The sequence below is a fragment of the Thamnophis elegans genome, chromosome 15 (genome assembly GCF_009769535.1).
Source record: "Thamnophis elegans isolate rThaEle1 chromosome 15, rThaEle1.pri, whole genome shotgun sequence".
NCBI classification, from domain to species: Eukaryota; Metazoa; Chordata; class Lepidosauria; order Squamata; family Colubridae; genus Thamnophis; species Thamnophis elegans.
Window position 1 is genome coordinate 22659621 of NC_045555.1, and position 22563 is coordinate 22682183.

At 42.6% G+C, this 22563-nt stretch overlaps 1 protein-coding gene across 1 annotated transcript in view; it reads right to left on the reverse strand.

The window, feature by feature from the left end:
• Positions 1-8095: 8095 nt before the first annotated feature.
• The window catches only part of LRMDA (leucine rich melanocyte differentiation associated), a 978066-nt gene continuing 963598 nt past the window's right edge, over positions 8096-22563 (reverse strand). The window contains exon 7 of the mRNA XM_032231521.1: positions 8096-8814. Coding sequence (XP_032087412.1) covers positions 8735-8814 — 80 coding nt within the window. The 3' untranslated portion in view covers positions 8096-8734. The remainder of the gene's footprint in view (positions 8815-22563) is intronic.

The following is a 22563-nucleotide window of genomic DNA, read 5'->3' on the forward strand; positions in this document are numbered from 1 at the left end:
ATGACCTGTCCCAGAGGAAACAAAAGAGGAGCAAAAGGGGAGTGGAGTTTGCAGGAGACAATTAGTTCGCTTAATTGGTTTGTGACTCTCCGAGACTCCTTGCCAAGTTTTACAGATATCAGCCTGGCAGCTCTCCAAGCCAGATAAGGTCTGTGACTGTAAATCTGCCCTTGAAAAGCTTTGCTGGATGTGAATGAGCAGAATTCACAGTAAATTAATAAAAGGGTTTTTTGTCAGGATCAAAGAGCTTCATGCTCTTGGGAAGCCTCGGTCAGAACACTTCCCCAGGTTCTGCTGTGCTGCTTCATCGTGGTGATGGGATTGTTGTTGGAGGTGACTGGGATGTTTGTTTGTGTGTTCCTAGGAGGATGAATGAAGAGCAGTGAGATTGAATTTGGGTCAGTCACTAGGATCAGAGATTTACTCTTCTGAGCTTTTGGACTCATGCTGGAGCCCATCTTCAGGGAAATTCTCTCTACTGGAGAGAGTCCTTTCAGCTGCTCTGTGAGTCATATCCATGTGGTGTCTTCCTATAGGCCCGTGATGTGGCATGCGGAGCCATTTGTCAGGGCACGTGAAGCTGATTTCAGCCAGCCATTTTTTTTTGAGGCCATTTTTTGCCCCCGGAGCATGAAAAAACAGCCCTATGGGCAAAATGGAAATTCAGGAACGGACTTCCGGTTTGCTCGTAGGGTCAGTTTTAGGGCCAGTTTTAGCCCTCCGGAGCCTTCAGCAGGCTTCCCTGAAAGCTCCAGAGGGAAAAAAAATGACCTTACAAGCAAACCGGAAGGCTGTTCCAGAATTTCCATTTTGCCTGTAGGGCTGGTTTTTGAGCAAACCGAACATCCGTTCCCAAACTTCCAGTTTGGCTTCAATCATTTCCCTGGCTCTTTTTGTACTGCTCATCCAACAATTTTAAGTAGCTGCAAAATTTAATTTGTGTTCTTGTTCATTGCAGTCTGTGGCTCCTAGTCAGACCGCTTGCTTGTATTCTTGCAATCTGGTGGTTAGCTTCCTCCCCATCTGTCCTACATAGTCACAGGGGCAATCTACACAGGCGATATGGTAGATTATATTGGAAGTGTCTCTTATCACCAAATGATCTTTACAATGCATAATTTGTCCTCGTATGGCAGCCTCTGGGCAGTGGGCAATGCCCACTTGCAGTGAAAGCTCAGAAGAGTAACTCTCTGGTCCTGGTGACAGACCCAAATTCAATCTCGCTTCATTATCCTAGGACACATATATTTGCCTTCATTTGTGAGTATCAGGAGTGTATGATAACATAATATATTCTTAGTAGAACGCACAAGATGTGAAAATCATCCTAGCTGCCCAAGATGCATGGATCACATTGGGGAATAAGGGGAAGAGGTGCTGACTATGAAACAATCAGAGAAGGGAGAAAGGAGCCCCCAGTGGCTCAACAGTCAGAGAAAGCAATAGCATTTAGAGTTACATACTGCTTCACAGTGCTTTACAGCCCTCTCTAAGTGGTTTCCAGAGCCAACATCTTGCCCCCAACAATCTGGGTCCTCGTTTTACCAACCATGGAAAGAAAGAAGGCTAAGTCATCCTTGAGCCCGTCAGCATAGAGCCGTTGGTAGTTGGCAGAGTTAGCCTGCAGTACTGCATTCTAACCACTGTGTCACCATGGCTTCAGAAAGAAACTTAGAATGGACCCGTCCTAATGAATCAAGCAGTTAAAACTGGCAACAAGAAGTTTGATTTTAAGACTTGCAAAATGTAGCTTCATGATAAATATTAATGTAAAGGTAAAGGTTCCCCTCGTACATATGTGCTAGTCGTTCTCGACTCTAGGGGGCAGTGCACATCTCCGTTTCAAAACCGAAGAGTCAGCGCTGTCCCAAAACGTTGCCGTGGTCATGTGGCCGGCATGACTAAATGCTGAAGGTGCACAGAGCGCTGTTACCTTCCCACCAAAGGTGATTCCTATTTTTCTACTTGCATTTTTACATGCTTTCGAAGTGCTAGGTTGACAGAAGCTGGGACAAGTAACGGGAGCTCACTCCGTTACGCGGCACTAGGGATTTGAACCGCTGAACTGCTGACCTTTCTGATTAACAAGCTCAGCGTCTTAGCCACTGAGCCACTGCGTCCCTCTAAATGTTAATGTAGCCTTCCAGTAAAGTAGAATTGGTTCATTTGGTCATGTTCCTTGTCTAGTATACCTGGGAGAGCTGACACTAGCAAAAGCAAGCCGGCACTTTTCTCGTGTAGACAGCTGCAGTTTAAAAGATGTAGGCAGTGGCTGATTATTTTAGTGATAAGGGAGAAGGGCATCGATTCATACTGTACAGGAGAAGACAAACATTCCCAAGAAAATATGTTGATGAAGATTCTCAGGCATCCATGTAGAACTGTCCAGAAGTTGAGCCATGCCAACTGGACTTCTTTTCTTGTTGTTTTGAGATGTTTCGCTGCTGCCCATCCAAGCAGCTTCTTCAGTCTGAACCTGTAGGTTAGGGGGAATCTGAGTAGGCAGAGAATCGCTGGAATGTAGCAACTCCTAAAACTCTTAGGGGTCATTAAGTGTGGCCTCCTTAGTGAACCTGTGAAGTCGTATTGAACTTTCCAAGGATTGATAAGGGAGCACCATAAAAAAAATGGAGAAGAGGTTGTGTCTGAGGCCTCCACCTCTACTGAGGGAAGGATTTTCCACTAGTTTTTTTTTTTTTGTCAGAGTATGTTCATAGACTGGAATAGACATGGCAACAGGTCAGCCAATGGGGACTGTTTGGATACACATGGTAACAGGTCAGCCAATGGGGACTGTTGGAATAGACATGGTAACAGGTCAGCCAATGGGGGCTGTTGGAATAAACATGGTAACAGGTCAGCCAATGGGGACTGTTTGGATAGACATAGCAACAGGTCAGCCAATGGGGACTGTTTGGATAGACATAGCAACAGGTCAGCCAATGGGGACTGTTTGGAAACTGAAACATAGTTTCCAGTTTGTATGGAGCCATAAGAGACAGTTTTGGAGTCTGGGCGTGGCTTAGACTTGCTGAACAGTATATAAAAGTTGGTTTGGCCTCTGTAACTCTCCCAGCTTCTACATAATGTAGATCTCTATATCTCTCTACTCTGTAAAGACTTGCTTCTAGGAATATTGCTTCTGTGTTCCTCGTATTGTATGCTGAATTCTGCTATTTGGTATTGTATATAAAGAAGTTTCTTTTATATAATTGAATCCTGCTGAAGTTCATTTACTTGTGTGTGCTTGCTGGATGTGCTGCTGCACAACGAAAACATTCTGACATTTTTCTAGTTTCTTATCAAGAAGGCCCCACTGAATGACCCCTAAGTGTTTTAGGACTTGGTACAGTCCAACGACTTTCTGCCTACTCAGATTTCCCTAATCAACTGGTTCAGACTGAAGAAGCCGCTGTCAAGCTTCAAAAGACGTTTTTGCTATTGCAACTATTAGCGCTTCTCAGCTTGCCAATGAGCTATGAGGGGAGGGAGAGATAGAACTTAGGTTCCAGACATCAAGATGCCAGCTGTAAGAACCAAGGATATTTCGGCAGGCGTTTACCAGAGCCAAAAGGCTTTCTCATAACAATACCAGGACACTCCGTTGGACAATGTGATCCAGTCCAGAGGTGGTATTCTGCCGGTTCAGACCGGTTTGCCCAAACTGGTAGTGGAAATCATGGCTGGCCCTGTCCACCCACCCTGGCTCTATGGTATCCCACTTAGCCACTGTTTTTAGCCAAAGCACATGCACAGAAGGCTGAGCACATGTTTGGACGTGGCGTGTATGAGTGACGCAAGCATGCATGCTCACATTTGTAAACCAGTAGGGAAGGGAAGTGAATATCACCCCTAATCCGGTCTAATAGGGGTCAGGAGAACCTGAACTTTACTTATGTGGGTTTGCATGGGAAATTGTTAGATCTGGCTTTGCCCTCATCTTTGCCAATATGATGTACTAAGATGTACTAAGCATTAAAAGATTGGATCGTCTCGGCAGTGCTTGGTTGGGTTGGGTTCATCAGTTGGAACATTGACAGTTGCTTGGATGGGTAGTGCAATGTTCCAGACCAACAAGAAAAGAAGCCCAGTTGCCATGACTCAACTTTCAGACATTCCCAAGAAAACCACATAGATAAAAATAAAATAAAATGATGAACAATGTTGTGCTGAATGATTGGCCCCTTGTGTTGGATGCACTCCACACACTATGGAGGAAGAGTTGAGAATCTTTTGAAGTACTAATGGTGTTTATGACATGGCTGGATTAAAGCCTTCAGGACATCTAGTGGCTGTTGCTGTCATATGGGGAAACAGAAATTTAAAGCCACAAAGACAGAATTATAGTAGAAATACGAATGTAAGAAGTATGAGCTCAGGAAGGCTCAACACAATGGGAAATGAAATGACTACAAAATAACATCATAGGCAACATCAAATTGAGATGGACTGGAATCAGACATGAAACATGTAAAGAAAACAAGAAGGTATATTTATCTGTTTATAGTTTGGAAGGAGACAATGCCTGTAGCCAAGAGCACAATGCACAATGCACACTGCCCTTGGCTACAATGCAATAACACTAATTAACATCCTGGTTTAATTTGATAATCATTTCAGCTGAAGCTCCAAAGACTGATGCAGATGTGGAGGTTGATGAATTTTATGATCAGCTTAAATTGGAAAATGAGAGAACATGGAAGTAAGATGTGGTGACTGTGATTTGAGACTGGAATGCAAAGTAGGACATACTAAGGAGAAACATGGTTGGATTGTTTGACTAGGAGGAGGAGGAGGAAGAGGAGGAGGAGGAGAAGAAAGAAGAAGGAAGGAAGGAAGGAAGGAAGGAAGGAAGGAAGGAAGGAAGGAAGGAAGAAGAAGAAGAAGAAGAAGAAGAAGAAGAAGAAGAAGAAGAAGAAGAAGAAGAAGAAGAAGAAGAAGAAGACGGCTATGATCAAAAGGATCTATGACAATTTGTCATGGCCAACTTGCCATGGCCAACCTATTGCAGGACAAATCACTATGGGACAAGATAGGATGCAAAAGGAGGGATACACAAAATGAAATGGGAATGACAAAAAAGTTAAATTGTTATTTTTTATTTTAAATTATTAAATAGGATTGTTAAATTGTCCCGCAATGAGTTGTCCCTAGGGCAAGTTGGCCATGGTGAGTTGGCTGTGGCGAGTTAGCCTCAACGAGTTGGCTGTGGCAAGTTGTTCCATTCTGGACCAAAATGTGTACTTATGCAGCAAAATCACCAATGAAATGTAAATAATCATGACTTACAGTTTGCTTGAGTGTTCATAACTTCCTCCAATCCATCCTGTAAGCATTACCGTTCCAGAGCTGGTATCCTCTAACGCTCAACCTCAGCCTAAACTTTATCTCCATTAACCAGTTTTCAAAGCAAATTCTTCTGGCTGTTCTTGACTCAACTCATGGAAATCTTATTTAAGATCAATTAATTGGTCATTAAACTCAATTACAAGGTAATTCCTTTCTAATCAATTCATGATCTGCCACATAAAAAGCTTTCATGTGGATGATTCAGCTGGGGGGGGGGAGGCAACTGAGCAGGGACACAGTCAAGGGATATGTGTAAAGGAAGAGGACAGGGAAGACTTTTTTCATTTTCTTTCAAAATGCAAGGACCAGTGGCATCTAATGAAACCGATTCGAAATTTAGGACAGCCAACATTAGGCATTTCTTCAAACAGTGCATAGTTCAACTGTGAAATTCATTGCATGGGGAATTTGTTTGGATTTGAAAAAGGAAATGGCTAAATTTATGATGAACAGACCCATCAGGAGCTATTGGTCTTGACTATTCAATGTGGCTCTTAAATAGCAGTTGCAGTGGAAAAATGAGAGGGATGCATCTCCTTCTTCACTTTTTGAAGATCCCATAAAGGAATGGGACAACTTGCTGTGGCCAATTCGGCATGGCCAATTCTCCATGGTCAATTCCCCATGGCCAACTCTCCAGGGTCAATTCCCTGTGGCCAACTCGCCACAGTCAATTCCCTATGGCCAATTCACCATGGCCAACCCACTATGGGACAACTCACTGTGGGACAGTTCAACAATTCAATTAATTATTTAAAAGAATTTAAAAATTGGTTTAATTTTTGTCATTCACATTTCATTTTGTCCGTCCTTTGGCATTCTTTCTTTAATAATTCTGCTCAACAATTTCTTTGACATTACTGTACCTCTTGTCCCGTGGTGAGTTGACTTGTGTTGAGTTGGCTGCAGCAAGTTGGCCGCCTTGAGTTGTCATAGACCCATCCCAGATGGCATCTGGTGGGACATAGAGAGAAGCAATATGGTGGAAGAAGATGAACCTTGACCTAATTATAGATTCATAGGGTTGGAGAGGACCTAAGAATCTATGAACTTAAGGCAGAAGCCCATATACCATCCTGGACAAATGGTGCCCAATCTTTTCTTGAAAACTTATAACGAAGTAATGGAGCACTCACAGCTCTGGGATGTAATCTGTTCCATTAGTTAATAGTACTCACTGTCAGGAAATTCCTCATTTCCAGCTTGGATCTCATTCTGAGGAGCTCCAACTGTCAACATTCATATGCTCACGTGCTCCGTTTAGGATGCACACTAAGGATACAGTTAGGTATCAGGGTACAACTATGAATGTAGGTGAAAAGCATTTAGTTTACTCTCCTCCAGTTCTCACTTGTGGTACAATCTAACAATATAAAAGATACTAAATTTACCATGTGTTCTCTGAAATTCCAGAAAAAATCAGAAGGCCATGAAGTCATCCTAAACTAGGAGGAAAATAGCAGGGTGCTGAGACTTCTTGCGTGTCATTTGACAAACCACATGATCTTCTAACAGCGATTTGGCTTAGATTGTTTTATAGAATTGGTGTTGTGACCCGCCAGCAGAGCTGGCAGCAGATTCGGACAGTGAGAAGGATGGGGAGGAACATGGGCCAGTTGTGAAGTTTGGGGAGGGCTCTGATGAGGCCTCTGTGTCAGAGGCAAAGATGGGGCAAGAGCCGTATGCCATGGTTCACCGACAAAACCGCAAAGCCCTTATCCGCGCTGACATAAGCGCGGAGGGCAAATCCGCGCCTTCCGAAGCACTCAGCACCCTAACCCTAACCCTAACCCTAACCCTAACCCTAACCCTAACCCTAAACCTAACCCAAACCTAACCCTAAACCAAACCCTAAACCAAACCCCTAAATCTAATCCTAACCCTTACCTTAATTTAAATCGGCTTTCTGCCGCCGCGCTGTTTTAAAGCGCCCTTCTGTCGCACGCTGTTGTCGCCGCGGTGATGACGTCGCGGCTTTAGCGACGCGGTTTTGTCGCCGCTATTTTGACGAGCGCGGTTTTGTCGGGCCACGGTATGGCACTTATCAGCTGCCTTTGGAGTCAGACATCCGTGAGGCAGATGAACAGCTGGAGCCTGTTCCCAGTGTGCGCATTTACAGAGTTGCCAGACGAAGGGAACAGCTAAAGAACAGGGGTTGACTTGGGAGTAAGGTGACAGATGGAAGATGAATGGGCCCTGCCAGAGGAAATAAAAGAGGAGTGAAAGGGGAGTGGAGTTTGCAGGAGACAATTAGTTCGCTTAATTGGTTCGAGGCTCCTTGCCAAGTTTTGCAGATATCGGCCTGGCAGCTCTCCAAGCCATTTAAGGTCTGTGACTGTAAATCCTCCCTTGAAAGACTTTGCTGGATCTGAATGAGCAGAATTCATAGTAAATTAATAAAAGGGTTTTTTGTCAGAACAAGGAGTTTGCTTCATGCTCTTGGGAAGCCTCGGTCAGAACAATTGGAGCCATCATTGGAGGTTGGGGAATTGTTTTTAAAAAATGGCTTCACCTAGAAGATGGCTTTGCATGTAAAGTAGTGGTGGTAACAATCTCCGTCTTGACTTCTTTTTGACCTCCATATCCCTGGACTCTTAAGTATCCTCAGGTGTTGCCTTCACCAAAAACAGAAGGTCGAGATATAACTAGTTCCGCAGATTCTTAATTTTCCAAATTCCTTCCAGTCAAGCTTCAACACCGCCCCTCCCCCCAATTTTTTCCCCTCAAGAAACCACACTTCCAGATGTTACAGTTAAATCACATTTATTTTTCCTTTGCAAGCAGCACACCCCCTGCCGTGCCCTCCACACGTTCTTCGTAGGCCCACCTGAAATATTTAATTCTTCTGGAAAATAAAGTTGGATAAGGAAGCGATGCCCTTTAAACTGCTCCAATTGCACCCGTTCTTTTTCGACAGACATGTAGATTTCACACTCAACAGGCGGAAAGCCAGAAGGGAGATCCTTCGGACCGTCTGAGCATGCTCAGGGAGACCCAGGTGTGACCTTTTGCTCTTTTGTAAGCAACATTTGGGTCAGGCAATCCATCATGGGTGTCCCTGCTGTCAGGTCTGGTGCTTTGCTGCAGCCGTCTGTCACCGGGGTAGTTGGAACCTGCTTAAAGGCAATCCTGTCAAAATCTATGTGTCTACTCAGACTTGAGCAGAAGGATGCTTTATAACAGGCCCGGCAAAGTCAGCAGAAGATACTGGAGGACTCTGATTGACACTTCCTCATTCTTTCCCTTCGACCAATTGAACACGGTGGGTGTTCTGTGTGGGTGTTCTGTGTGGGTGTATGGGGTGTACCACTGCATGGCTTGATCTGCAGATGCAAATGGAAGATGTGTTGGGTAGCACGCGCAAACAACTAGGATGATGCACACCTCAAAGCTGGTCATCACGAATGAATCGGTTGCCTTCTGAATGCTTCCCATAGTAGACATAGCGGCATTTCCCCAGAACACCTGCAGCAAAGAAAGAGAACCAGAAAGGTTTACTTTGATGTGTATAATGCGAGCCTTTACAGGGGATGGGAATAAAAACAAGGAGTATAAACATTGAGTTTCTTCCAATCATGTATTTGAGTATTCAGTCTCTTATGGCCTGCAAGTCCGTTGGACTGCAAGGCGATCCAACCAATCAGTCCTAGAGGAGATCAACCCTGACTGCTCTTTAGAAGGCCAGATCCTGAAGATGAAACTCTTTCAACTGCTAGGTTGGCAGAAGATGGGACAAGTAATGGGACCTCACTCCATTAGGCAGTGCTAGGGATTCGAACCGCTGAACTGCTGACCTTCTGATCAACAAGCTTGGCGACTTAGCCACTGAGCCACCACATCTCTACAGTTCTGCCCTATAGATCACTCCAAATACAAATTAGGTCCTTGAGATCAGCCAAGGCCAACTAGATGTTGTCACTTCATCAGGCAATACTAAATATGTCTATTTTGCATCTTCACATACAATTTGACTTTGAATTTACTTCGCAATGACTCCACTCAAATTCAGAGAGCAAAATTACACATCAACATTTATGTACTTTAGATAGAATTTTAGCAATCTGGTTGTTTGGGTAGACCACAAGCACAGAGGTGTCTATAGATCAACACATTGGCCATAATGCTGCAATCAGAGCGCAGTTCATTCTTTTTGGGTGTGTCACATCTCTGACACAGGCTACAAAAATGGGTTGAAGTTCACACTGTCATGGTTGACTGCTCGACTTTTTGGAGCCACATCCTGCAGAGATCCCTTGAAAATATATTAGCTCTTGCATATCATTACATTATATTCAAATCCTTAGTGCCGTGTAACAGAGTGAGCTCCCGTTACTTGTCCCAGCTTCTGCCTAGCTAGCAGTTTGAAAGCATGTAAAAATGAAAAGTAGAAAAATAGGCACCACCTTCGGTGGGAAGGTAATAGCATTCCATCCACCTTCGCCGTTTAGTCATGCCGGCCACATGACCACGGAGACATTGTTGGACAGTGCTGGCTCTTCAGCTTTGAAATGGAGATAAGCACCACCCCCTAGAGTCAGGAACGACTAGCACGTATGTGCGAGGGGAACCTTTATCTTTACCATATCATTATACAATATATCACATAGTACCACATAGTAAAATATCAATGCAAAACATATTCATTCATATATTTACCTAACTTCTTGTTAATAAACAACATATATTATAACATAAACTTAGGTGAAATTCTCTGGCAATTCTATTCTAAATCTGCATGTTCTGTTCAAGAGAAATATAATACAGAATTAGGTCTGCACTACAACTTCTATAATTTCTGAACATTAGAGTGGAATCAAAACAGAATCAAATGGAATCAAGTTGGAATCAAAATACATGGAAGATACTTGCCCTAGGACTCAATGGTCAAACATTACCAATGACCCTTTGGCAGAAACATTTCGTGTCTATTTGCTAATAAATCTGTTCTATCCTATTTGTGGATTTTAAAAAGAACACAAAAATTCTATTTAAATAAATATTTAATTATGTTGTCCTTCCAAAATATGCCTCTATTTTTTAAAAAAAGCCTTTATAAAAGTATCACATATTAATAGATACTAAAATAATGTTCATTTTCTTCATTGTAAAGTTCAAAGACACACAAAATCAGGAGGATGTTAGATTGATCTGTTCATTAGTCTTGGAAAGAAGCCTTTCATCAGATTTTGAAATATAGGCCAACAAAATTAAATTAATCCTTAAGCATTTTTTAATTTCAGATTAAATATTTTTGAGACAAAAAAATAAAGACAAAAGGTATAAATTCAATTGAAAAGTCTTATAACTGCAACTGAAATTTTTGTCCCTAGTGAGCTATATTTTCAATTGTTGCTGCTTCCAAATTAATCTGATCTACCAGATCACAGCTAAGCTATCCATATTTCTTCTGCTTTTAAAAATTCCCAGAAAACAATCAACTCAATAAAAATAATGAGCGCTGAGTGTAATCAATTGAATTCAATGGGGGCTGCCTTTCAGATACATTTACAGATCTAAATCTATTTTGAAAAGTGTCTTTTGAAAGAATATATTGAAATCTATTTTGAAAAGTGTCTTTTGAAAGAATATATTGAAATCTATTTTGAAAAGTGTCTTTTGAAAGAATATATTGAAATCCATTTTGAAAAATAATGTATTTGAAAAGACCTAATTTGGGAGAGACTATATTATATATGCTGTGTTTTCCCTGAAAATAAGATAGGGTCTTATTTTCTTTTGACCCTTGAAATAAGCGCTTGGCCTTATTTTCGGGGAGGTCTTATTATTTTTGAGGTGCAGGAGACGGAGAGCGTGGTCACCTCATGGCTGCTGCTGTGTTGCAATATTTTCAGGAAGGGCTTATTTTCAGTGGAGCGCATGTGCTCAAAAGCCCAATTGGGCTTATTATCCAGGGAAACCTTATTTTCAGGGAAACAGGGTAATATGAACAATATTTAGATATTTTTTTTTTTAGATTTTATTAATATTTGTAGGCCGCCCTTTTCCCTGAGGGGACTCAGGGCGGCTCACATAAAATCGGGGAAGGGGAATACAGACATTAAGATGAGACATATAATAAAATAGTAAACAACATACATTCATCATTCGGGACATAATTCCATATTTCAATGCATATTTGCTTTTCTTCAGAGATTAAGGAAGAAATACATAGGTGAGACTGACGGATGAGCAGCTGAGAAGGTAACATGTTATCAGAAATAGATAAATCCCCACATTCTTTTTCTGGAAGTCACCATCCATGAAAAACAGGGCTTTTATCTTCCAGAATGACTTTTCATGACAAACACTGAAGCTATCGCCGCTTCTCTTTCCCCCCAGGAGGCTACCCAGGGCTGTCGATTTTAAGTATCAAAATTTAAAGACCATGAAGTGTATTTTTATTAGCACGAGTTGTCTTTTATTAACAACATTCCTCAAGTTCCTTTGGCAGATGGGACTGATAAAGCTATCCATAAAGTCAATCCTGCCTCCCTCCCTCCCCCCCTCCCTCTCTCCCTCTCTCTCTCTCTCTCTCTCAGATAGAGGCTGTTTATGGAAATCGTGGTGCTCCTTTGATGAATGCATCAGACCTGCGATGAGGTGTCGCGGCTTAGAAAATGAGACAAGGAGGGCAGCATATTAATATTGTCAATGATCTCTTGACAGTCAAACAGATCCCGCCGTCACCATCCTGATTTTAAATAGACGTCAAGTGTGTTCAAGACAAAAGGCCAGGCTTTCCCACAAAAGGCGATGATTGGGTAGAGTGGCTCTTTGGACAATAACTTGATCTGAGAAGACACTGTCAGGATTCAAGACAAGCCTGGAATTGTGTGCGGTGACAGAAAACAGAAACACAGGTCAGAGATACTGGTCCTGTATCGCTCCACGTATATTCTGACACTGTTGTCGGTGCTAACAAAACCTGACATCCTTTCCCATCACTTAGAATATTCTTTGTGGTTCCTGCAGATTTCTTTTTTCTTTTTTTACCCCGCCTTTTCCTTCCCTAGACATCATTACAAAGTCCAGTGTTGTTTCTGAAGTCCCTGGCAAGCCTCCGCTGTCACGAGAGGCCTAAGGACAACCTCAGTCAATGTAAATTTGGAATTTGTGGCAGAAGCGCTCTCGTTTTCAGGGCGATCTCGGCGACTTGAGGTGATCTGAACGTGGAAGTGTGAGGAGCTGTCACCTTAAATAAAGTCCTTCAAGGAAAGGCACTCAGTTCCAGGGACATTGGGCAAAGGAGGTTGGACAGTCTGGCAGGAGGAAGGAATGAAATCCAGATGCTGCTTCTGTGGTTGGCCTGAGGAGAAAAAGGACTTGTGACTGTTAAAGCTGGCTGGATTTTTTTCTTTTTTCAACTCCTTTGGTTGACGTTGGTTTAAATTAATGAAGTGTTGTGTTCAAGGAGAGCACCCACTAAGGAGTGCAGCTTCAGTTCCATTACTGGGTGGTTTATGTTCACATTTTTGTGTATATTGTTTTTTTTTTCTCTTTTGCTCAGAGGTCCCTGATAAAAGCTAAGCTAAAAACAGTCTCAGCAGAATGACTATTATTTTTTATCAGGAAGGTTACGGTATTTGTAAAGCAATAATCTCCCTTATCGTTTCAATGAGGTGACAAAGAGGCCTGCATCTTTTATACACAGAGAGGCAGACTCACACAAGGATTTATGTGTACACACACACACACACACACACACACACACACACCATCCCTTTCCCACTCTTAGCTGCTGAGAAAACTTTGCAAATGCTGGGGGCTTTAGGAAGAGCAAATGGGAGAAAGATGTTTCTTTTCTAATATTTCTCCTTCTGAAAATAGCTTCTGAAAATAATTCCAGAAAACATGTAGTAAAGAGAACGAGAGACAGACAGACAGAGAGACAGAGGCAGAGAGAGAGAGAGAGTGAGACAGACAGACACACACGCACACACAAAAAGACAGAGAGAGAGAGAGACAGAGACAGAGACACATACAAAAACACACACACACACACACACACACACACGGAGGGAGGGAGGGAGGGAGGGAGGGAGAGAGAATGGCCAACCTTTAATGACCTACGTGGCATTTTTAATTAAAATATCCAGCGCTGGACCTGATAAGCGAAATATAGTTCCGATACAATGAGAACTGGAAGCTCTTTTCTATCCAGGCTGTTGAAAAATGACAGAATCCCTTCTCTTGAAGGATCATTCTTCTCCAAATGAAGCACCTAATTTTTCTTAAGTAGCCTCTTCCACCGTCGCCCCAAAAGCTGTTAAAAGTATAATTATGAAAAAATTGTAAGGGGAAGATTCATTTTTAAATACACGCTTTATCTTTTAAATGTTTTCCCTCTGCGGAATGGATGTTCTAATTATACTGAGTAAGTAACAATCTCGCCATCGTTCGCGTGTGTGCAGAGGTATCTATCTCACTCAAATGTTACATTGGACTGTCAGGACGGAAGACCCTACTGGAGCTTGGGTGGGGTGGGGGAAGTCCGGGAGGGGGAAGCAATTATCCTCATAAACAAATACATGCATGCATACCAATACAAATTTAAAAAAAATAGGCATTAAAAATGAGCGTGCGGCATTCAAAACCCCTGATTATTTAAACTACAATGTACAGGCTTGTTTGGAGGAAATAAAAAGGCATTGTTTCAGAGTATGAGATCATGTGACTGCATCACATTTCCTTCCAATTAGTATTAAACACTGGAACAATTTGAGATAATGGTGCCTTCAACATCCTTCTAAATAGAGAAATTCTATTCTATTCTATTCTATTCCTTTCCATTCTATTCCATTCTATTCTAAACACATTTCTATTCTATTCTAAACACATTTCTATCCTATCCTATCCTATCCTAATTTTCTCTTCTGTCCTATTCTATACTATTCCATTCCATTCTGTTCCCCTCTCCTCTCCTCTTCCCCTTTACCAGTAGTTCAGCCTGGTGGAAGGCTGAAAGTGGATTAATGTCATAGGTACCCCATAAAGGATCAACCAATGTGTTACATCACAGGTGTCAAACTTGCGATGTCACATTGTCATCACCTGACATATCATGACTTTTTCCCCTTCGGATAAATCGGGGATGGGTGTGGCCAGCATGTGATGCATCCAGCCCATGGGCCATGAGTTCGACACCCCTGTGTTACATGAAAGATATACTAGTTTCTCGAAACAGAAATACTAATGCGATAAAGGAATCTTCCTCTAAAGTTATGATCGACCCACAACAAGGGCACACCAAGTCCAGCAATGAATGCAAAAGCATTTCACTATTTGGGATCTGAATGACTTATTCCCTGCCTCTTTTTGTACAGTTCCTAGAGCCTCCTGTAGGGAAGGGAGAGAGATGCCCACAATTGCATTGGCTGCAGTTCCTGTGACCAGAGAAGCAATGGGTGGAAAATCATTAGAGAGAGCCAACTTACAACTAAGGAGAAATTTCCTGACAATGAAAGCAAGCAATGGAAAGGCTTGCCTTCAGAAATTGTGGGAGCTCCATCACTGGAGGTTTTCAAGAAGAGACTGGATAGCCAGAATGGCATAGGGCAGGAGTGTCAAAGTCAAGGCCGGGGGGCCAGATCCGGCTCATGGGATGCTTAGATCTGGCCCGTGGGGCTGCCCTAGGAACAGCTAAGGACCGGCTCACAGTGACTGCCAGCAAAAAAGGGATCCAGGAGGGCCACAAACGGCCCTCCCAGGCTCTATTCTTGGCTGTGATGGCCTCCTGCTGCCCCCTGCAAGCAAAAGCAAAGCCTGGGGGTGTATGTGTGCCTCCCCCAGCTCCATTGTCACCAGCAGAGGGCAGCAGGAGGCCATCACAGCTGAAAACGGAGCTCGGGAGCCCGTTTTCGGTGCCAGAACACTCGAGTCACCACAAATGTTCCTGACATGAGTGATGTCAAGCTGGCCATGCCCATCCTGGCCACACCTACCTTGTCTCCCTGAGGTCAAACACAATCCTGATGCAGCCCTCAATGAAATCAAGTTTGACACCCCTGGTTATAGGGTCTCTTGCTTGAGCAGCGGGCTGGACTAGAAGACCTCCAAGATCCCTTCCATCCCTATTATTCTATGTTCTGAATGTCCAGGGAGCTACTTTCAGGATTTGACTGTAAAGTTCAGTCGAGGTGGGGGAACCCTTCGAATTATTTGAAAGCTTCAATCAGTGCAAAATTAAACAGCTGAATCTTTAATCACCTGCCTGGAACAGATTCTTTCTATTTTAAAACAACTTCATAAGTTATCATTTATTTTGTCATTTTAGTTCCAGGCCAAAGGCAAACAGTAATACCCAGTTTTCAATCTTGAAAATACGAAATAGTCTAGATCCAATGGTGTGCTGAAGGCAGCTCTCATAAGCTTAGGAGAACCTCAAATATTGCACATTGATTGAAATCAGAGGTGAGCCTTGATCAGAGATGGGTTGCTCCCGGTTCAGCCTGGATCGGGTGAACCGGTAGTGGCAGTGGTGGGAGGCTCCACCCACCCGCTCAGACATTTCTGCGCATGCACAGAAGCGTTGTATGAGCACGCAAGGAAACTGGTAGTAAAAAAAATGGCAACCCACCACTGGCCTTGATGCACCTAACATGCCAACACGTATGGATTTCAACTCCCAGAAGTCTTAAAGCATGCTGCCTGGGGAATTCTGGGAGTCGAAGTCCACATCTCTTAAAGCATGCTGTCTGGGGAACACTGGAAGTTGAAATCCACCCATCTTAAAGTTGTCAGGTTTGAAAACATTGAAGGAGGCCAACAGAAATTGCAATAATGGTTCTGTAAAAACTCATCATCATGCTGGTGAGTGATTAAAAGCATTTCAGTATTTCTACTGCAGTATTTCCACTTTGGATGAAATGGGTGTCCTTTCTCTACAAAGGAAGAAAAAAATAATAATGGGCGAAAACAGATGCCCAGGAATTTTTTATTATTAAACAACTTAAAACTCTACATATAACCAGGTCTGGATAGGCTAAGGTTTAATTTGACCTAGGCCAAGTGCATGGAAACGAACAGAGCAGTAGATGTTTAATAATCTACCATATTATGCCAGAGTATTTTTATGTCATCATGATGTATTCAGGCCACAAACAGTGGTTTGCTTTCTGTGACCCAGGCTGAGACACAGTTTAAAGGCTCTCTAATGCATTAAGGATCTGAGCCATTTAGGTTAGCAGATTAAAGCGGCATGCGGGGGGGGGGGGAGCACGAATGTTTCCATTACACATCCCCTTGCAGGGAAACAAATAACACACTGTGCCTTAGATGTCACACAGTACTTCATTTGCACAGAGAACAAAAAGCAGCTCTTCCTTCTTGAATGACAATGCTGTGATCTTGGCGACTGCTTTCCACAGATCCTGGAACAGAGGTCCTTTCAGAGAAATTATTGCAATCATTTTTTAAATAGCCGGGTAGGACTTCGTAGGAAAGGCTCTGTAGCTTCTCTCTCCCTCCCCCCTGCCCCACCCTCTCTCTGTGTAAAAAAAATTACATGTATTTATTTTTCTTCTTAAGGTCCAAAGACAGCTAATGGGGTGTGGATTGGCAATAGAAAGTCTTCCAGTTGTTGCTGAACTACAATTTAGAGCAGGGGTGTCAAACTCGATTTCATTAAGGGCCACATCAGGGTTGTGGTTGACCTCGGGGGCCGGGGAGTGGGTGTGACCAGGGTGGGTGTGGCCAGATTCCCTGCCTCCCTCCTTCTCGTTCCCATCTTCCTCCCTCCCTCCTTCCCCTCTCTCCTTCTCTCCTTCTCATTCCCATCTCTTTCCTTCCTTCTAAGTCTGACCGCATTCCCACCCAGATGGCAGCCATCAAGCTATAGATTAACACCTGGCCGGCCTGGGCCAGGGCTGAGGCAGCGGGGGCCAGTCCTTCGCTGTCCAAAGGACATTCCCCATGGGCCGGATCTAGCTACATCTCAGGCCACATCCGGCCTGCAGGCCTTGATTTGACACTCCCGATTTAGAACATCCTTCAGCCTTTCCAGAGGTGGCATTCAGACAATTCAGACCAGTTTGCCTGAACTAGTAGTGGAAATTGCAGGTGGGCCTATCCAATCACCCCAGCTCTATGACGTCCTTTTTAGGCATGTTTTCAAGCCAAAGCACATGAGTGAAAGGCCAAGAGCACACATGGACTGGGCCCGTGTGAGCAAAACAAGCTCACATTTGTGAACTGGTAGGAAAAGTAAGTGAATAGCAACCCTGACCCTTTCCCATACTGGCTGTGTCTTCTGAGAATAACAGAATAATAGAAGGGACCTTGGAGGTCTTCTAGTCCAACCGTCTGCTTAGGCAGGAAACCCTACACCACTTCAGACAAACGGTTATTCTTAAAAACTTCCAGTGTTGGAGCATCCACAATATCTGGAGGCAAGTTGTTCCACTGGTTAATTGTTCTAACTGTCAGCAAATTTCTTCTTCTCTCCTTGTTAGTTTCCACCCATTGCTTCTTGTCCTGCCCTCAGGTGCTTCGGAGAATAGCTTGACACCCTCTTCTTTGTGGAAGCCCCTGAGATATTAGAAAACTGCTATCATGTCTCCCCAGTCATAATTTCATCTATCATATCCCTCTCCATCCCCCTCCATCCCCCTCCCTCCCCCCATCCATCCATCCATCCATCCATCCATCCATCCATCTATCTATCTGCAGTAGACAGACATAGAGAAGAGCTTAACAGACATTATATTCAGATTTTACTGATATTGCTATGAAAGTTGCTTTTCTTTTACATGAAAAATTATGCCTAGAGATACATCCCTAAAGATGTGGCCTATTTCCAATAAGTCTCTTTTTTCCCCTTTTCCTGTGTAATGGAAAGCAAGTTCCAAAGGTCAAAGAAATCTATTCCCACCTAAACCAAAGACCTTGACCACTAGAGGGCAGCATTAATTTGTCAAAGGAAGCCACAAACTACACATATTCTTCTAGGACAATTAAAGCAATGTTGTTTGCTTCCATCACAGTCCATGTTATGCTTTGTAAGGATCTGTGGTTTCAATCCCAGTTTAGGCCTAGAAATATGACTTGTGGGAGACTGAAAAATCCCACTCACTATCTATCTTTCTGCAAAGCCAGTACTAAGAAAAATGCAACAGTTTTGTCCGGTCTAAGAAAGAAATAATAATAATTGTGTCATAAACATTTGTGCTCTAAGCAAATGTGAAGGTGAATTTCTAAATCTTACACAACAGAAACAATTTGAAGGCACAGGTTGGATACCAATAGTGGTGGCATCTACCTAGACTAGGGGTGCCAAACTCAAACTATAGGCTGCATCCAGACCATGATATTGTTGGATCCAGACCGTGGATCTATCCTGGTCTACCCAATGCAAAGAGGAAAGATCAGGCCAGCATAGCTTCAGCCTGGTCTACCCAATGTGAAGAGGAAACATAGTCGCAGTTTGGGATGTGGCATCAAGCTGGACACGCCCACCCAGTCAGCCATGCCCATCCAGGCCCCCAAGGTTAAACACAGCCATGATGTAACCCTTAATGAAATCGAGTTTGACACCTCTGCCTTAGACAATGGATATTATGATCACTTTTTCTCCTGGGGTGGACTAATCTTCACTGCAGGTTCCTAGCAAGCTGTTGTTACTTTACTCATCCTCCATATGATCTAAGCTCCATAAGGCGTTATGTGCAATGGGCAGCCACTTGCAATTGAAGTTCCGTTTGAGGTTCCTGTTTGCAAGAAAGACTTCAGCAGTTTGAAAGAAGCAAATGTTGAGATGAGGCAACCTTGGATTGCTGGATTATTTAGTGTCTTGTCTTTTTCTAGAAACTCAAAGGTAAAAGTACCCCTCGCACGAGTGTGCTAGTTATTCCCAACTCTAGGGAGCGGTGACCATCTCCATTTCAAAGCCAAAGAGTCAGCGCTATTCGAAGATGTCTCCGTGGTTATGTGGCCGACATGACTAAATGCTGAAGGTGCACAGAACGCTGTTACCTTCCCACCAAAGGTGGTTCCTATTTTTCTACTTGCATTCTTACATGCTTTTGAACTGCTAGGTTGGCAGAAGCTGGGACAAGTAATGGGAGCTCACTCCATGACACAGCGCTAGGGATTCCAACCGCCGAACTGCTGACCTTTCTGATCAACAAGCTCAGCGTCTTAGCCACTAGGCTAAAGTGCTTAAAGTGCCTCAAGGCAGCACCTAAACAGTCCAGAATCACACAATGAATCACACATGCTTGAGAGGATGGACTTCAACTGGAGTCTTCCCATTTCTCTTTCAAGACCTGAATCAGTTTGTCCTGTTTCCTGAGACTGTGACAAACTCCATTTAAAAATGAAAACACGAAGAACTGTAACTGAAGCAAAAAAAAAAAAAAAAGGAGCTACTCTGGAGTAGCCTCTGGTTACTAAAGAATCCACGATAGAAAGCAGCTCTGTGTTTTTATTAGGGAAAACATCTGGAACAGAGGCCAGGATGCTCCAGGGCAAAGTGTTGGTGGCCTAATAAAGATCAAAACCCATTTCATTGTGTCATAGCTGGTTTTATGGAGACTTGTTCATCAAAGGCCATTAGTACGAGAGATAAAGTAGTATGGTCTTCTTCAATTGCTTTTTAATTGTCATTAAAAGTATAGTAAGATGGCATCTCCCATCAGCAAAACTGGCTAAAATATACCCGAACTTATCACCGGACTGTTGGAAATGTAGGCAAAAACAAGGAACATATCACCACATGTGATGGTTATGCCCAAAGGCTAAAAAAGGCTAAAAAATATTGGAATAGAATAAGAAAATGGCTCGAAGAAATTACTAAACAGCAAATAGATATGAAACCGGAATTATTTCTATTGGGAATACTTACAAGGAAATATGACAAAAAAACCCACAATATTTAATTATTGATTTCATAACGGCAACGAGAATAATATATACACAAAATTGGAAGAAGAAGAATATATCATCAGAATGGAATGTTATAATGAAAGCGTTAAGAATGTGCAGAGATGGACAAACTCACAAAAGAAATAAAAGAAAAGGAGGAAGCACAATATTATATGGTATAGAATGAGTGGTACAAATGGCTAGAGGACAAGTGTAAAGCTTAAGGAAAGACTAAATGAAGAAAACACAGGAGTTAGAAAATAGCAATGTATAGGTAGAGATGAACAAACAGGTATAAATGGAAACGGTACATAATGAAGGATTGTAAATTAAGGAATATATATAATAGCATCGTATGTAAAGACAAAGCGAAACTGAAATAAGGGGGGAGAAGTGTATTTACAATGGCTGTATACCGAGGTGGAAATGTTGTACAGAAGAAAATTGCAAAAATAATAATAATATTTTTTGTCTTTTTAAAAAAAAACCTGTTTAATAATAAATATTTTTTTTAAAAGTATAGTGAGGTTGTTATTAAGAGAATGCTTGTCATTGAGGCTTAGCACAAAAATAGTAACTGTGAGAGGGACCTTAGGGTCCGAGTAGATGAACACTTCAATATGAGCCAGCTATGTGCTGCGACAGCCAAAAAAGCTAATATAATCTTCTGTTGTATAAACAGAAGCACTGAATCAAGATCACGTGAAGCATTAGTACCGCTTGATAAAACCCTACTAAGACCACACCTGGAATACTGCAACCGATTTTGGTCACCATTCTACAAAAAAAGATGCTGAGACTTTGGGAAAAGTGCAGAGAAGAGCAACTAAGATGATCAAAAATCTGGAGACCAAAACATAGGAAGAACAGCTGTAGGATTTGGGTTTGGCTTAATCTAAAGAAAAAAAGAATCAGGAGTGACATGATATATGTCTTCCAGTATTTGAGGGTCTGCCACAAAGAAGAGGGGGTCAAATTATTCTCCAGAGCAACAGAGGTTGGGACAAGGAATAATGGTTGGAAACTAACCAAACAGAGAAACAACCTGGAATTAAGGAGAAACTTCCCAAAAGTGAGAAGAATTAACCAGTGGAATAGAAGTTGCTTTCAAAAGTTGTGGGCACTCCATCACTGGAGGTTTTTAAGAAGAGAATAGACAGTCACTTATCTGAAATAGTATAGTTGTCCCAGTGGTGAAATTCAATTTTTTTTACTACCGTTTCTCTGGGCATGGCTTGGTGGGCGTGGTGTGGCTTGGTGGGCATGGCTTGGTGGGTGTGACAGAGGTGGGATACTGCATAATTTTCATTCCCAACCCATTCCAGGGGAATGATACTGCAAAATCTCCATTCCCACCTCACTCTGGGATCAACCAGAGGTAGCATTTGCTGGTTCTCTGAATTACTCAAAATTTCTGCTACCGGTTCTCCAGAACCTATCAGAACCTGCTGGATTTCATCCCTGGGTTGTCTTAATTGAGCAGGGAAGTAGAAGACCTCCAAGGTCTGTTCCAGCTCTATTCAATTCTAATTCTAATTCATTGTAAACAAATTCAATAATACTGGCAATCTTTGGGCTGAAATACCGACATGGCATTAAGAGTACAAACTTGGATTCATTTATGCAGAAGAAGAAGGGCTGTGCAAATCTTAAAAAGTATTTCACTTTGATGAAGGCTCAAGCCAAGCATTCTTTTGAAGCTGCTTGCTGAAGCCCACATCTCTCCCCCTCTCCCACCCACTTCTAAGAGCGACTTGAAGAGAACATGTTTTCTCATGCTTTTTTGCTCTCCAGTCCTTCTCAATCTTCTCCAGCAGAGCTCAAACTTTGAAAGAAGAGAAGTCCCCAGGTCCCCACGGCATGCATTAAAGCGTGTCCAGGATGGCCGAAGACAACACTGATGGATTGAAGGATTGGATTTACATGCCACCAGCTCCCAACATGCTTCCTACAACAAACCATTAACATTCATTACATATAACACAATCTCCATGCTGGTAGCTACCATTGCTTCATTGATCACCAGTTTTTAAACTTTCATGTTATTGCCAGAGCAAATGTATTAAATGGAACCTGCACTGCATATCAGACATAAATACAACCGAACAAGTCCAGAGATATTTCATGAGAAGAGCCCTCCACTCCTCTGCTCGCAACAGAATACCTTATGACACCAGGCTTGAAATTTGGGCCTTAAACAACTTAGAACTTCGCCGTCTTCGATCCGACCTAAGCGTAATGCATAAAATTATCTGCTACAATGTCCTACATGTCAATGAATACTTCAGCTTCAACCACAACAACACACAAGCTCACACTACATACAAACTTATGGTAAACTGCTCCAATCTCGAA